At 46.0% G+C, this 12,959-nt stretch overlaps 1 protein-coding gene across 2 annotated transcripts; it reads left to right on the forward strand.

Annotated features, from left to right (window-relative positions):
• Positions 1 to 318: 318 nt before the first annotated feature.
• BHLHE40 (basic helix-loop-helix family member e40) lies at positions 319 to 8,216 on the forward strand. Of its 2 annotated transcripts, XR_014508586.1 has the most exons (6): positions 319 to 1,040; positions 1,354 to 1,423; positions 1,994 to 2,101; positions 3,099 to 3,222; positions 4,882 to 5,821; positions 5,867 to 8,216. XR_014508586.1 is itself a non-coding variant. In XM_083429615.1 (5 exons), the coding sequence occupies exons 1-5, from the start codon at positions 952 to 954 to the stop codon at positions 5,739 to 5,741; spliced, it is 1,251 nt and encodes a 416-aa protein (XP_083285741.1). In that variant the 5' UTR covers positions 551 to 951; the 3' UTR covers positions 5,742 to 8,216. The 2 variants fall into 2 exon arrangements, 1 of the variants encoding a protein (XP_083285741.1); XM_083429615.1 differs by having other exon boundaries at positions 551 to 1,040; positions 4,882 to 8,216.
• The last annotated feature ends 4,743 nt before the right edge of the window (positions 8,217 to 12,959 follow it).

Below are 12,959 nucleotides of genomic sequence, written 5' to 3' on the forward strand. Positions count from 1 at the left end.
CACAGCCGGGCTGTTCCTTATTTTGTGTAAGTTTCACCTTGCAGCGCTAAATGGAGCTTAGGCAGGAAAGAGCAGGGCTGGGCTTCCTAACCCGTGCCAGGAGTCTTCAGGGCGCAGCCCTAAGATAGGCTTTTCGTACCGGGGGCTCGGGCGAAGGTCCCGATCAAGGAAGTTTTTGAGCATGTGCGAAGTGCCTTGTGGGTCGGCCACCCCACTAGGGAACATCTGATACCTTGCACCTCTCCGCCGCCTCCTCCTCCTCGCCCCATCATGTGCGGGGATAGCCTGGCTTCCCTCACCCGCCTCCTTCTCCTCTCTGCGCGCGCGCGCGCACCCAAGCCGCCAGCAGGAGAGGAGCCAGGCCGGGTGGGGAGAGAGAGAGAGAGGGATCACCCTATCACGTTTTGTCGGCGGCGGCGGCGGCTTCGCCTGCTTGTGTGGCCGGGAGCGGCGAGGGCGGGGGCCCGGGGAGAGGCTGAAGCGTTGTCCAACACGTGAGGCTCATGTGATGGAGGGGAAGGCAGGTCTGTCCCTCCCTCCGGTAGCAGCCAGACGTGCCCGGAGTCACAGGGTAGAACACGTAGCTCCAGTCCACCCACTCGCTCACATTTAACCCAGCCTGCAGCCTTCCAATTACTCCTCAGCTCGCCAGCTCCCGCGCGACCCGGTGCAGACGCCCAGCGCTGCCAAGTGGAAGGAGGACATGAGCAACTAAGAGCAGCAGCAGCCGACGCCGCTAGCTGATCTCCTGCGCTCTTCCGGCGCCGCTTCTTTTGTGGGTGCCAGGCGCGCACCGTTTGCCGGAGGTGGCGCGTCCCGGCTCAGTCACTGGATCCGCGTTGACACGAAGCAGTGCGCCTGCCAGCCAGCTAACTAGCTTGCCAGCCTCCACCTTACTTCCAGGAGAGAACTTGGGTTGTGGGGGGAAAAAAAGAAATCAAGCCGGTTTAAATGGAAAGGATCCCCAGCGCTCAGCCTCCTCCTCCACCACCACCTTGCCTGGGCAAGCTGGCAGCTCTGGAGGGCAGCGAAATGGCAGGGTAAGTGCCGCTACGGAAGGGTATCCCGGGCATATTTGTTGATAAATGTTGCAAGGCTGCCATCTCAAACGCGCCGACCCGGATTTTAAGTCCCATGGAAGCCAACGCGGTTTGCTGGCGGGGAGACGTGCTTGGGGCTTGCGCTGCGATTCGCTTTCCGAGCCCATCGGGCCGGTCTGGGTCCGCATTAGCAGCCTCCGAATTCCGCCCCAGATGGCACCTACGGGCTTCAGTAGGTTCTGGGGCTGCGTGTGGAGGGGGAGATGGTTGTCCCCTTGGTTATGAGTGATATAACGTTTTTTCTCCTCTGCAGGTTGGATTTCGCTCATATTTATCAAGTTTACAAGCCCAGAAGAGGGTTAAAAAGGGGTGACGACAGCAAGGTAAATACAAGCATTTTTCTTTCCCTTTCCTTTTTTGTTTGTTGGCATCTTTGGTTTTTGCCCACTGTTGAGATGGTTTAATGCACAATATGGGTTCGAATATAAGGAAGTTGTCCTGTGAAATATATATGAAGAAGCTTGGTGGGTTTCTTTTACAAAAAACAACAACACCCAGGTGTGCACAAACGTGTTTTGTTTTGTTTTTTGGAAGAAATATACTTTTTAAGGGTGGGACGACACTGTTAAGAAGATTTTCTTTTTAAGGAAAAACAGTTTTAGTAGATAAGATTTACTTCCTTGTCATAACCTAAAATAATCCATTAGTTGTAGCTGTATAAAATACTTTTCTGGGCATGATCAAAATGCATACATTTTCTGATATAAACTCTGTGGTACTTGGAGGATTTTGCTTCTGCCTTAAGGAAATGTTTCTTCTCTCCCCCCCTCCCCCTTTTATGGCTGCACAGCTTTATGTTTTAGAGCCCCTGAGAAAAGGTTGTCTCCATAGCGCTTAAGAATCACTTTTCATTCGGAGTGATGCAATTGTTTTTCTCCCCTTTTGACTTCCAGGAGACCTATAAGCTGCCCCACAGACTGATAGAGAAGAAAAGACGTGATAGGATTAATGAATGCATTGCCCAGCTGAAAGATCTCTTACCAGAACATCTCAAACTTACAGTAAGTGAAAATCTGGCCACTGCCCAAAATCATCTTCCTTTTGGGGATCATGTTGGGTTTCATGGATCTTTGTGCAGGTAAAAGTGCCACCTAGAGGTTTTCTGGAGTGCTGCAGATTTAACTGGAGAGGGTTGCATTTCAGGGTTTGGATTGCCACTTCTAGTCTGGTTTTGTTTCCAATGAGATCAGTTTCTCAAGAACTTGCATGCATGGACTGGACTAGATGACACATTGAAATAAACAGGGATTAGATAAAAGTTTGTTTTCTGGACTGTACTGGATAGCTTTTAATGTGGATTTGCTAGTGACCCCTTTCCATATTGTTATGTTTTTGCTTTGGATCCCATGGTTTCAGATAGTTGAATTCCCTTTAGGCTAGCCTTCCCCAACCTGGTGCCCATCTAGAAGCTATTGTGCTCCAACTCCCATCACCCCTGACCATCGGTCATACTGGCTGGGGCTCATGAGAGTTGGAATCCAGCAACATTTGAAGGGCACCAGTTTGGGGAAGGCTGGTTGAGACCACAGCTCCAAGCAACCCGTTCTGTGGTATTAAGGACTGCATTGTTATTTTTTTAAAAAAGTGACAGGCAGATTGTCTAAATTATTATTCAGGGTTGTTTGCCTGCTTCAACTATTTGCTTTGCCCTATTTAGTCACAGGAAAAGAAAAACCTTATGTTGGAATTCCTCGTTTTACAACTGAGGTGCCAGCAGGGCAGATACATAAAACCTGTGTTTATTATGCAGACACACTTTTTTTTTGGTGGGGGGACACAAAATGGCCATAGCCTTTTTTAAAGATAATACTTTTTAGCTTATATAATACATAGCTGTCAGTCAGAATAAAAATGAGTGTCACATCATGCTTAGACCCATTCACGTCCTTATCAAGCTCCCCACCCTAAACTGCCCAATCAGTTCTCGGTCTTGTGTTTAGGCTCTTTTTCCCCCCCTTTCCAGCCATCCTCTAATGAACCATTTCTCTCCCTTCCTAGACATTAGGACACTTGGAAAAGGCGGTGGTTCTTGAACTTACCTTGAAGCACGTGAAAGCACTAACCAGTCTCATTGAACAACAGCAGCAGCAGATCATTGCCCTCCAAAAAGGTCTACATGCTGGTGAGTGCTCTGTGACTGTGCTGTTGTTACCCTGACCAGGAAAGCTCCTGGAGACTGCAATGACTCTATTCCTCACACTTTTAATACTCTTGCTAATGTCTTCCAAATCCTCTTCAGCTAATTGTGCACGCATCAGAGCAGTCCTATGGATTTCAGTGGAACTGCTCCGGGGAAGAGGGCTCTAATTCTTCCTTGTGCTATCGAAAGTATATAAAACGTGTCCCTATCCTTTGCCCTTTTCATTCAAAACTTGCTTTATTTGAAATTCGATCAGGTTGTTGTTGTTGTTTTTTAAAAAAGTTCCGTTGCCAACTGCTGTATCACCTTCATGTCAGGAGGTGGATTTCTGGCAGGGTCAGTTTTTCCCAAAATGGTGTTCCAGCAACCTAGAAGCCTGGAATAGCTTCTGCACCTCTGAATGATCCCTCCCCCATTTCATTCAGAGCCCTCTTCTCCTGCATAATGTCATTCTGTGCCTTCTGCTGCCCTTTTAAGTTCCCCCTGCCCAAGTCTTTGCTTCTTCTCCAATAAGCCCTGTCTTCTCCTCCTTTACACTTTCTGCCACATTTCTATATAGCTTAAATCAGGCATAGGAAAACTCAGCCCTCCAGATGTTTCGGGACTACAACTCCCATCATCCCTAGCTAACAGGACCAGTGGTCAGAGATGATGGGAATTGTAGTCCCAAAACATCTGGAGGGCCGAGTTTGCTTATGCCTGGCTTACAATGTAAAAGTCACACCTCCCTCTGCAAAGTCACAAGGCAGCCATCTGTGGTTGTTGCATCCAGAGTTGCTTACCATGCAAATTACCACTGATATGTGGACAGTTTTTATGCCAGGGATGTGTTGCCTGCGGCCTTCCAGATGTTGGAGGATTTCAGCTTCCGTCATTCCTGGCCACGGTGTTAAGACCCCAAACAAGGTTTGGGTGATAAGACCCCAAACAAGGTCTTGTAGGGGAATCTTGGCTCTTTTCCATTGCGAGCTGCCACCAGGAATGGCCAAGCAAGGACCAAACATGCCGCTGTGTGTTGGGGGCAAATCTATGCAGCAAACTGCTCTGACATGGCAGCTGTAGTGCAGAACGCTACAAGGGGCGAGTGTCATGGGTCTTACTATATCAACTTGTTTGCAGTTAAGTTGACCTGCCCTTGCTGAAGTCTGTAGTGGCTTGGGCACTTCAGGGGTTGTAACATACACTGAAGCTGACCAAAACCTCAAGCGGTTTATTTTCATTCCACGGTTCACCCAACACACTGGAGTCTTGCATGATAAGAACTAGTTTGCTTCCTGTTATGTTTGTTTGCTGTGCTTCAAAGGCTCCTGTTAGACCAGCAGGGACATTCCAACACAGTGGAAGTCTTCCTATCTACTTGAGAGAAGCCTGAATTTCACCCTTGCAGGTTCAAACAGCTACTCAGCTGAAATAAGGTGTCTTTCTCCAGTACTGATCCCAAAATAGGTGGCTTTACAAAGTCTCAGGTTACTACCCTTTCCATGCTGGCCAGAGGGAGTTAGCGGGGCTGAACAGAAGTGCATCTTGCTTTTGAGTAAACATGCACGAACTTGTGCAGTATGGTTATAAGAATGACTGGTTTAACTTTTCTGATATATTCATTTTTTAAAATCTTTTCCGTTTCTGCTGGTGTTTCCTCAGATGAGCTGCCCCCCAGGAGCCTTGACTCCAGCCAGGAGGTGTTCCGGTCCGGTTTCCAAATGTGTGCCAAAGAAGTGCTGCAGTACGTGGCCAAACACGAGAACAGCAAGGAGCTGAAATCCTCCCAGCTCATCGGCCACCTTCACAGAATGGCCTCCGAGGTTCTTCAGGGTGGAGCCAGCAGAAAGCCTGGCGATGCTGCACCTAAACTTACGGAACTGAAGGAGAAGTCTGGCGCTCTGACCAAAGCTGCCGAGGCTCATGGGAAAAACTGTGTGCCTGTGATTCAGAGGACTTTCGCCCACTCTAGCGGAGAGCAGAGTGGCAGCGACACAGACACAGACAGTGGATATGGGGGAGAGCTGGAGAAAAGCGACTCCAAATCCGACCAGCAATATTTTAAAAAGGACGCTGAGCTCAAGTATGCTGTCCAGGAGAGAATCAGCTCTATCAAACAAGAGACTGAGGACCCGCCAGCCAAAAGAACCAGGATGGAAATGTTGGAGGACGAAGATCATTTTAGCAGCGATGTGCTTGGCTCTCCAAGCAGTTTCTTGGGCCCTCACCCTCACCAGCCTCCTCTGTGCCTGCCTTTCTATTTGATTCCACCCTCAGCGACAGCCTACCTGCCTATGCTGGAGAAGTGCTGGTACCCGGCCTCTATGCCTCTCTTGTACCCAGGCCTCCCAGCCTCCACTGCAGCACTTTCGGGGTTAATGAACCCAGATAAGATTTCTTCTCCTTTACTAATGCCTCAGCAACTCCCTTCTCCAGGACCATCCCACTCCCCCATGGACTCTACTGCTCTGCTTCAGGCTTTGAAGCAGATGTCTCCTTTGAATTTGGAAACCAAAGACTAAACTTGGAGTGACTTTTCCTTGAGATTTTTCTCTCTCCCCGCCCCCCCCCCTTTGCTGGATGAGTTTGCGATTATTTCAGGGTTCCCGGCTCTCTCTCACACACACCCTAAACTGGCTGAACTGAGAAGCACTGAGGGGAGTGGAGAGATCGTTGATCATTTATATGTAGAGAAGCTGAGTCATCCCTTGCTTTGACTGCCCAGAGAATTTAGGAAAGACCTCAGAGATGAACCCAATTTAGTTATGGGAAGGAGATGAGAGTTCTTGCTGCTTCTCCTCACCCCTTAAATGTGTTGATGGGTTTTTGTTTGTTTGTTTTCCTTTCTGCCATCTGCCAAGAAAGACCTGAATTGGTTGGCTAGGATTATGTTTCAAAGCTGTGAATGAAACCTAAAAAAATTAGGTGGATTTAGACTCTTGTGAATATTACAAAAAAAGTGGTACTTCTCATGAGGACTTTGCTTAGTAAAAGAGCTGGATTCAAACAGAGAAGCTTCCCCTCTTCCTGCTGCTGCCAGTATTCAAAACCTTTTAACTTAACACTCACAAACACACATTACATATATAACAATTCAAGCATTGGGATCAGCCCTGCTTTTAGTAGTCACTGGCTGGCAGAGCACAGTAAGCAATTCAGGGAGATTTTGAGACTGGATTCTCATCACATTTCTCCTGAATTGCATACGTCATTTTCCTTTTAGATTCTGCCTGGAAATTTTGTCCAGCTTGAGCTTTCGGATAGGGATGGTGATAAGAGAGAGAACATCCTTGAGGAGCGTTCTATGCCTCCTTGTATCTCACACTAGGCATTGCTTCTCATAACTGCTAGATAGGAATGTCTGGGACTTGTCCACAAGAAGTGGAAGGACAAACCATGCTGTGGCACGGTTCAGCTCTGGCAAACAAAAAATAAAATAAAACCAGATCAGACTGGTACTTTTACAAGGGAGCTGCCTGCCACTAGCTGTTTTACTATGGATCCTGTTACGTTGCAAGGATGTCAGCAGCGTGATATTCTCTGAAGTCCATTCTCAGTTTGCCCCCCGTCCTTGAAGGCGACAAGATGTGGCTGTTATGTAAGGGAGTTTCATGCCCATAGCAGGGTTTGTAACTTTCTTCTTCCAGGTACCAATGTAAACAGAATATGGAATGTTACAATTTCTAAGATGAAGGCCTTACTCAGATAGCCCTTGCCGTCTGTGGTAGCAGAACTGGCAATGCTAAGCACTTCTCTGAAACCCATAAGGTTTTTTGTTGCTTTGTCCTGTTCCCCCTCCACCTGAGCAATACCTAATTCACCGGGTGTGGAATATATGGCACTTTTGCACTAAAGCAAGAGGCAGGCTTGTGATCCTGGTCTAGGCTGGGCAGGTACAGGTGGAAAGGATCCAAAAGTGAAAATAACACCCCCAACCAAATAAATCTTCTCCCCTGCCCCCACTAGTTTGTATTAGAGCACATTTTAAATCGAAGAAACAGACAATGATTGTTGGAGGGATTCCCCTCCAGCATCTGCTGCCTGAAGCTACTCTCTTACATTGCATCCTCCTAAGGCTGGACCTTGATGGTAGTTTAAGAACTGCAGGAAGTGGATGAGCAATGCTCTCTGCAAAAGAAAAGCAGGTCTCTTGCCCAGGTGGCAATGTCAGTGTTGGCCATGAGTGCTCTTGATGGAGACCACCAGATGTGCTGTTTTGGTGTGTCCTAACCCTAGTTCTACAGCCTCTGCCCCGCTCCCCTGGAACTGATTGTGTCTGGCATGGGCTGTGAAGTTTGCACAACTGGATTGCCATATTCACTGCTGGAGTTCCGCAGTGGAAGATGTTCCCTTTCCCCCCCGGGACGCTTTCCTGTGCTCATAGTTGTGTGCTGCCGCACCAAACCAAATAGTGTGAGAAACCATCATCTAGATGGAGCAGATTCTGCACTGGTGAATACTCCCATTTGATTTCGGCTACTTAAAACAGTAATAATAATCCATGTCATATGGTGGTGTCATCTGAGTAGTTCTGAGACATTCATAGAGCTCTGTGGTCCTACGAATTCTCCTTACACTATTGCACCAACTGCTAGAATGCACTATGCTGAATTGCAGATCGTATTTGACCATTTATTTTATTGTCTGTTTTCAAAAAAAGTTTTTTTTTTTGTACACAGTTGTTGCCTTTATTTGTAAAATCTGTTATAAATATAAATGTGTACATATAAATATATATTATATGGATATGTAAAAAAAATGTTTCAGAAGTCTATTATTTGTAAAACTACTTGAGTACAAAGAAAGTGGGAAATATGAATGTATTCCTGTTTTTCTTTTTATTGAGGAGAATGACCTATTCATCCTCTAGGGAGAGGTAGAGTGTTTATATTTTTGGAACCTTCCTGAACGTGGGGATATTGTAAATATTTTTATCAGAGTAAATGTTACGTAGTTGTTTTAAAAAAATACTAAATAAAATTCTTTTTCCTGTGGAACATGAGCACTGCTTCTCTTTGTGTTTGAGGAATCCTTTGGTTGTCATAATACTGAATGTGCCATCAACTGTATCCAGGTATGAATGTTATGCAATAGGGGTGGGGAACCTGCCCCCCCCCCCCGGTGCTGTTGGACTACAACTTCCATCATGCTTGCCCATTGGATACACTGGCAGGGGATGATGGGAGCTGGAGTCCTGGAGGGTCACAGGTTCCCTATCCCTGTTATATAGAAGCAGGCAACATGATCATGAATCCAAATTAAGGTTGGAATTCTTGGGTGGAAGTTGACTTAGCACTATCTAGTTTATGGGGCAAGAGGCCTGCTGAGACAGCAACTGCAAAGATGAGACATTAGGGTCCAAATGGTGGCACGGGAAATTGGGGCCAACCCTACCATTGGGCAGAATGAGAGAGATACTTCAGGCAGCTGATTTGGGGTATCACCAAAGGGCAGCAAATCATTAGTTATTCCAGTTCATTACAATTGTTACATTTCACTGAGTGTGGGATTTTCTGCCTCAGGTGCTAAAAATAACTTGATTTGACTTGAGGGAGGGGGTGCCATTTGCTTCTCTATTTCAGTCACCAAAATGACTGAAATTGCTCGTCTTCTCATTGTGCTTGGCCTAAGACTCAACTAGCTGCTGCTATTGTGCCACCGCAGCCCTCAAGTAAGGGAGGTTATGCAAGGCGACCCACTTGAACTTTATTCTATGGTTGGTTGGTTTTTTGCTAAACAAGACTTCGAGAAAGCATCACTACTGGAGAAGGCAGAAGTAGCCTTCTCTCTCTTACCCAATGCCAAATACCACTGCTTCCACAGAAAGCAGTCACTGAAGCCATTCCAAAGGCTTAAAACTGCACCCCGGCTTTCTGGTGGCTGTATGTCCTATTTTCCGGTGGGGTAGGGCAACTCCTGTTTGAAGGCGACCTCTAAACTGAAGGGTTGTCTGGTCTGAATCTGGTTTAAAGCGAAAGGGCAATAAGAAAGGAAACCATCAAGGGCCTTGGAAGTTGCCCACCAACAGTTGTCTAGCACTTGGACCAAGTAGGTGCACATGTCACCCGACTGCAGTCTTCCCTGCAATGGTGGAATGTGTTTCTATTTAAATTGAATTAATTCTTTCTGAATTTGCATCCACACATATAAATTAGCCTATGCAGACTCGATGCACACCTGTGTCCTCTTTTGGTGATACTTTTACCCCCCTTTTTTGGCAAGGTGCAAGCAGCTACTGTCGTTGGCTACCCTCTTTTAAGTTCTCTCAGTACGGACACCATTCACTGAGATTATTTATTTAAGATAGTTAGTGGGTAAGAAGGTTGTGGGAAATTAGCAAGTCTGAAATTAATAATAATAATAATAATAATAATAATAATAATAATAATAATAATAATATCATCATCAAACTAACAATTTACAGAGCAAGCCACCAATTAAGCTCCACCTGAAATTCGGCAGAGAGAAAGAGTTCTTATCTCTTCAGGCAGGGAGTTCCAGAGCCTGGGGAAATAGTGGTAAAGGCCCTGATCCTATCTGCTACCACTTTTGTCCAATGCAGTGATGTAATAGCAGCACCTGCTGACTCCACTATAATAGACACTTGGGCCAATTATATATACATATATACAGAGAGAGAGAGAGAGAGAGAGAGAGATACACCCACAATTCCCTGGCCATATACTGCTTTAAATGTCAATACAAGTACCTAGAATTGGCCCCACAGGCAAAGATGTCCAGCAGGGATGGGGAACCTGTGACCCTGACAGTGGTGGACTGCAGCTACCATCTTCCCTGATCATTAGCCATGCTGGTAGGAGCTGGCAGGAGATTGAGTGCAACAGCAGCTGGGGATCTACATGTTCCTGATTACTGGTTTAGGATGAGGTGGTTCAGCCCCCTTCCGTTCCCATTGCCAAGGGCCAGTTCATGACACTGCACCAGCCTAGGTTGGTGTCTCCACACCTCCTTCTCCCACTCTTCCTGTCACATGGCTGTATCTATGGCGACTTCTACCCGAGGATGGGAAAGATCATAAGGAATAGCTTTAGACTTTGACAACCTTCATGCCCAAATGGTAGAATTTGATAGTACAGCTTGAAAAAATGGTGACGTTTGCTGTTTATTTTATCATTGATTATACTTATTGCCCTCCCTGCCGCCCTAAGTTCTACGCATCTACACTGTGCTTCCTTGGTGGCCAGTCGATCTTCACAGGTACATCCATTACTCAGGGCTGGTACACTGCCATACCGAACACCCCGTGTCTTTTTCATGCAAAGCACCGTGCAGACTTCAGCGTCTCAACTCTAGCCCTTGCTGCTGCTTTGTAATTTATACCCCCATGTACTTGAAATAAATGAGAAATTTTATCTATCATCTATCTATATCTATCTATCTATCTGTCTATCTATCTATCTATCTATCTATCTATCATCTATCTATCTATCATCTATCTATCTATCTATCTATCTATCATCTATCATCTATCTATCTATCTATCTATCTATCTATCTATCTATATCTATCTATCTATCTCTATCTATCTACATCTATCTATCTATCTATCTATCTATCATCTATCTATCTATATCTACCATCTATCTATTTAAACACACTGTTGGGCTTGGCCTGAAGTAGATGCCTGGCACATGTTCCTGCTCAGGAGGTAGCCATGCCTATTACCCAGGTCACCATGAGTTTTGCTGCATGCTGCAACACGCTGCCTGGGTGTAGCTGGTGCACACCTCTTTAAGTGGAGGGATCTTGCTGGTTGCACCAGATTAATCTTGGCTCCAGGTCCCTGTGCTGTTTAATTCTTCCTGGAAAACACCAGGTCTGTCTGTTTGGCATTGTTCCTCTTAAAAGTTACAGTTTGAACAATAAACCCATTTCATAGGGTGATTTCCACCCCCGTTCTTGCTTTCCGCAAATACGTTGCTATTTTCTGTTAAATCGTTCTTGAAATCACACTCCAAAGATGCCCAGTTTGTCAGCACTGCCATTTGCTGATGTTGGCTACCGTCCAGAAGACAAGTTGTCCTCCCTGGTGGTGTTTTTTGGCATGTTTCTTGAACAGCAACCCCCGCAACCCTGTGCCACATCATCAGCTTGCCTACAATTCCAGGGGGAAGTAGTTTGTGACACAACACATGCGATGGTTGGGGTATGTGCATGTGTGAAGAAGCAGTCAAAAGTCATGCTGATCATGCATGCAGCATTGGGTGGGCCTAACATAGCTATCTGGGGGTGAGACTAACATTGTGCTTTCAGAGTTCTATAAATATCAAACTTTGCCGTTTCTAAAAACAACCCCCAAAACTTCAAAATTCGAAAATGCTTAGCTTCAAACCTATTTGAAATATTTCATGAAATTACACTTACAGTGGTACCTTGGGTTACATACGCTTCAGGTTACAGACGCTTCAGGTTACAGACTCCGCTAACCCAGAAATATTACCTCGGGTTAAGAACTTTGCTTCAGGATGAGAACAGAAATCGTGCTCCGGCGGCACGGCGGCAGCAGGAGGCCCCATTAGCTGAAGTAGTGCTTCAGGTTAAGAACAGTTTCAGGTTAAGTACGAACCTCCGGAACGAATTAAGTACTTAACCTGAGGTACCACTGTATCACACTTATCTGGAAGTAAGTCTTCCTGAAAAGAACAAAACCAAATATTCATAGAACTGCAATATTGGTCTTGTTTCTCTGTTGAGCTTGCTCTGTCCAGAGCTGTTTTCGCTTAATGCTGTCATAATAAACTTGTGAGACTGCCTGTGGAATTGGGACCATAGTTGATGATGTTGTTGCTACTACAATCACTCGTTCATCAGGAGCAGAATCCTATGCATATGCACCTGAACATTAATCTCATTGCAGTCTTTGGGACTTCTGAATAATCGTGCTTATGAGTGAACTAACATGCAATGTAACCCAGTTCACATTTACCTGGGAGGAAGTCTCATTGATCAAGGTGGTAGAGTGGTGGTGGTGAACTTGTAGCCCGTCAGATGTTGTTGTACTGTCACTGGTCCCAGCCCAAAGTAGGGCTGCCATACATCCAGATATTTCTGGGATTTCAATGGTGGAATTGATGTCTGAGGGGAATTTCTGAAAGGTGGCGCTTTGTCCTGGATCTTAGGCAGCTCAGTCAAATAACCGTGGGCTCAACAATTTCAACTTGGGCGGTTTCCTATAAAAAGTCAAAAAAACCCGTCAACATCTTTTGGGGCATCCTAGGAGTTGCAGTCCAGGAACATACTGGGGGTCAAAAGTCCTGCCATATAGGACTGCACTATTAATTAATTATACATGCAGGACAGGTGGCATGGGCAACCAGGCTTTGGGGCATTCTTACACCAAAGCAGGGCACACTTAGGTCTACACCACTGCATTTCCATGCAGTATGGTGCTGTTGCTATGCTGCTGCTGTTACTGCTGGCTTCCTCATTCAGTAAAACTTGAGCTGGCCTGCACAACAAATCCCCCAGCAAGCTGAAGCAAGCTGCAAACTAGCTCTGCTTTATGGCAACTTAATCACCCCTTTGTGCCAACAACCAAGGAGGCAAATCGGTGGAAGGGTTTCCATTGTTCCAAAGAGCTTCCTAAACGTTGGAATTCTATTATGCAGTAGTGACTGAAAGAACAATCTGTGATAATTCATCATGGGGGGGGGGGGGGAGGGCAGGCTCAGGAGGACGGACTAAAATATCAACAGGCACGTACCAACAATCCCGTGAAC

This window comes from Podarcis tiliguerta (assembly GCF_965153285.1).
Source record: "Podarcis tiliguerta genome assembly, chromosome: 2".
In the NCBI taxonomy this organism is placed as follows: Eukaryota; Metazoa; Chordata; class Lepidosauria; order Squamata; family Lacertidae; genus Podarcis; species Podarcis tiliguerta.

Bases quoted from the DNA above. Each gene is read 5' to 3' on its own strand.
- BHLHE40 (XM_083429615.1), top strand. From the start codon at position 952: ATGGAAAGGATCCCCAGCGCTCAGCCTCCTCCTCCACCACCACCTTGC. The intron at 2,102-3,098 runs GTAAGTGAAAAT...CTCCCTTCCTAG, and splicing joins CAGAACATCTCAAACTTACA to ACATTAGGACACTTGGAAAA. The intron at 3,223-4,881 runs GTGAGTGCTCTG...GTGTTTCCTCAG, and splicing joins CCAAAAAGGTCTACATGCTG to ATGAGCTGCCCCCCAGGAGC.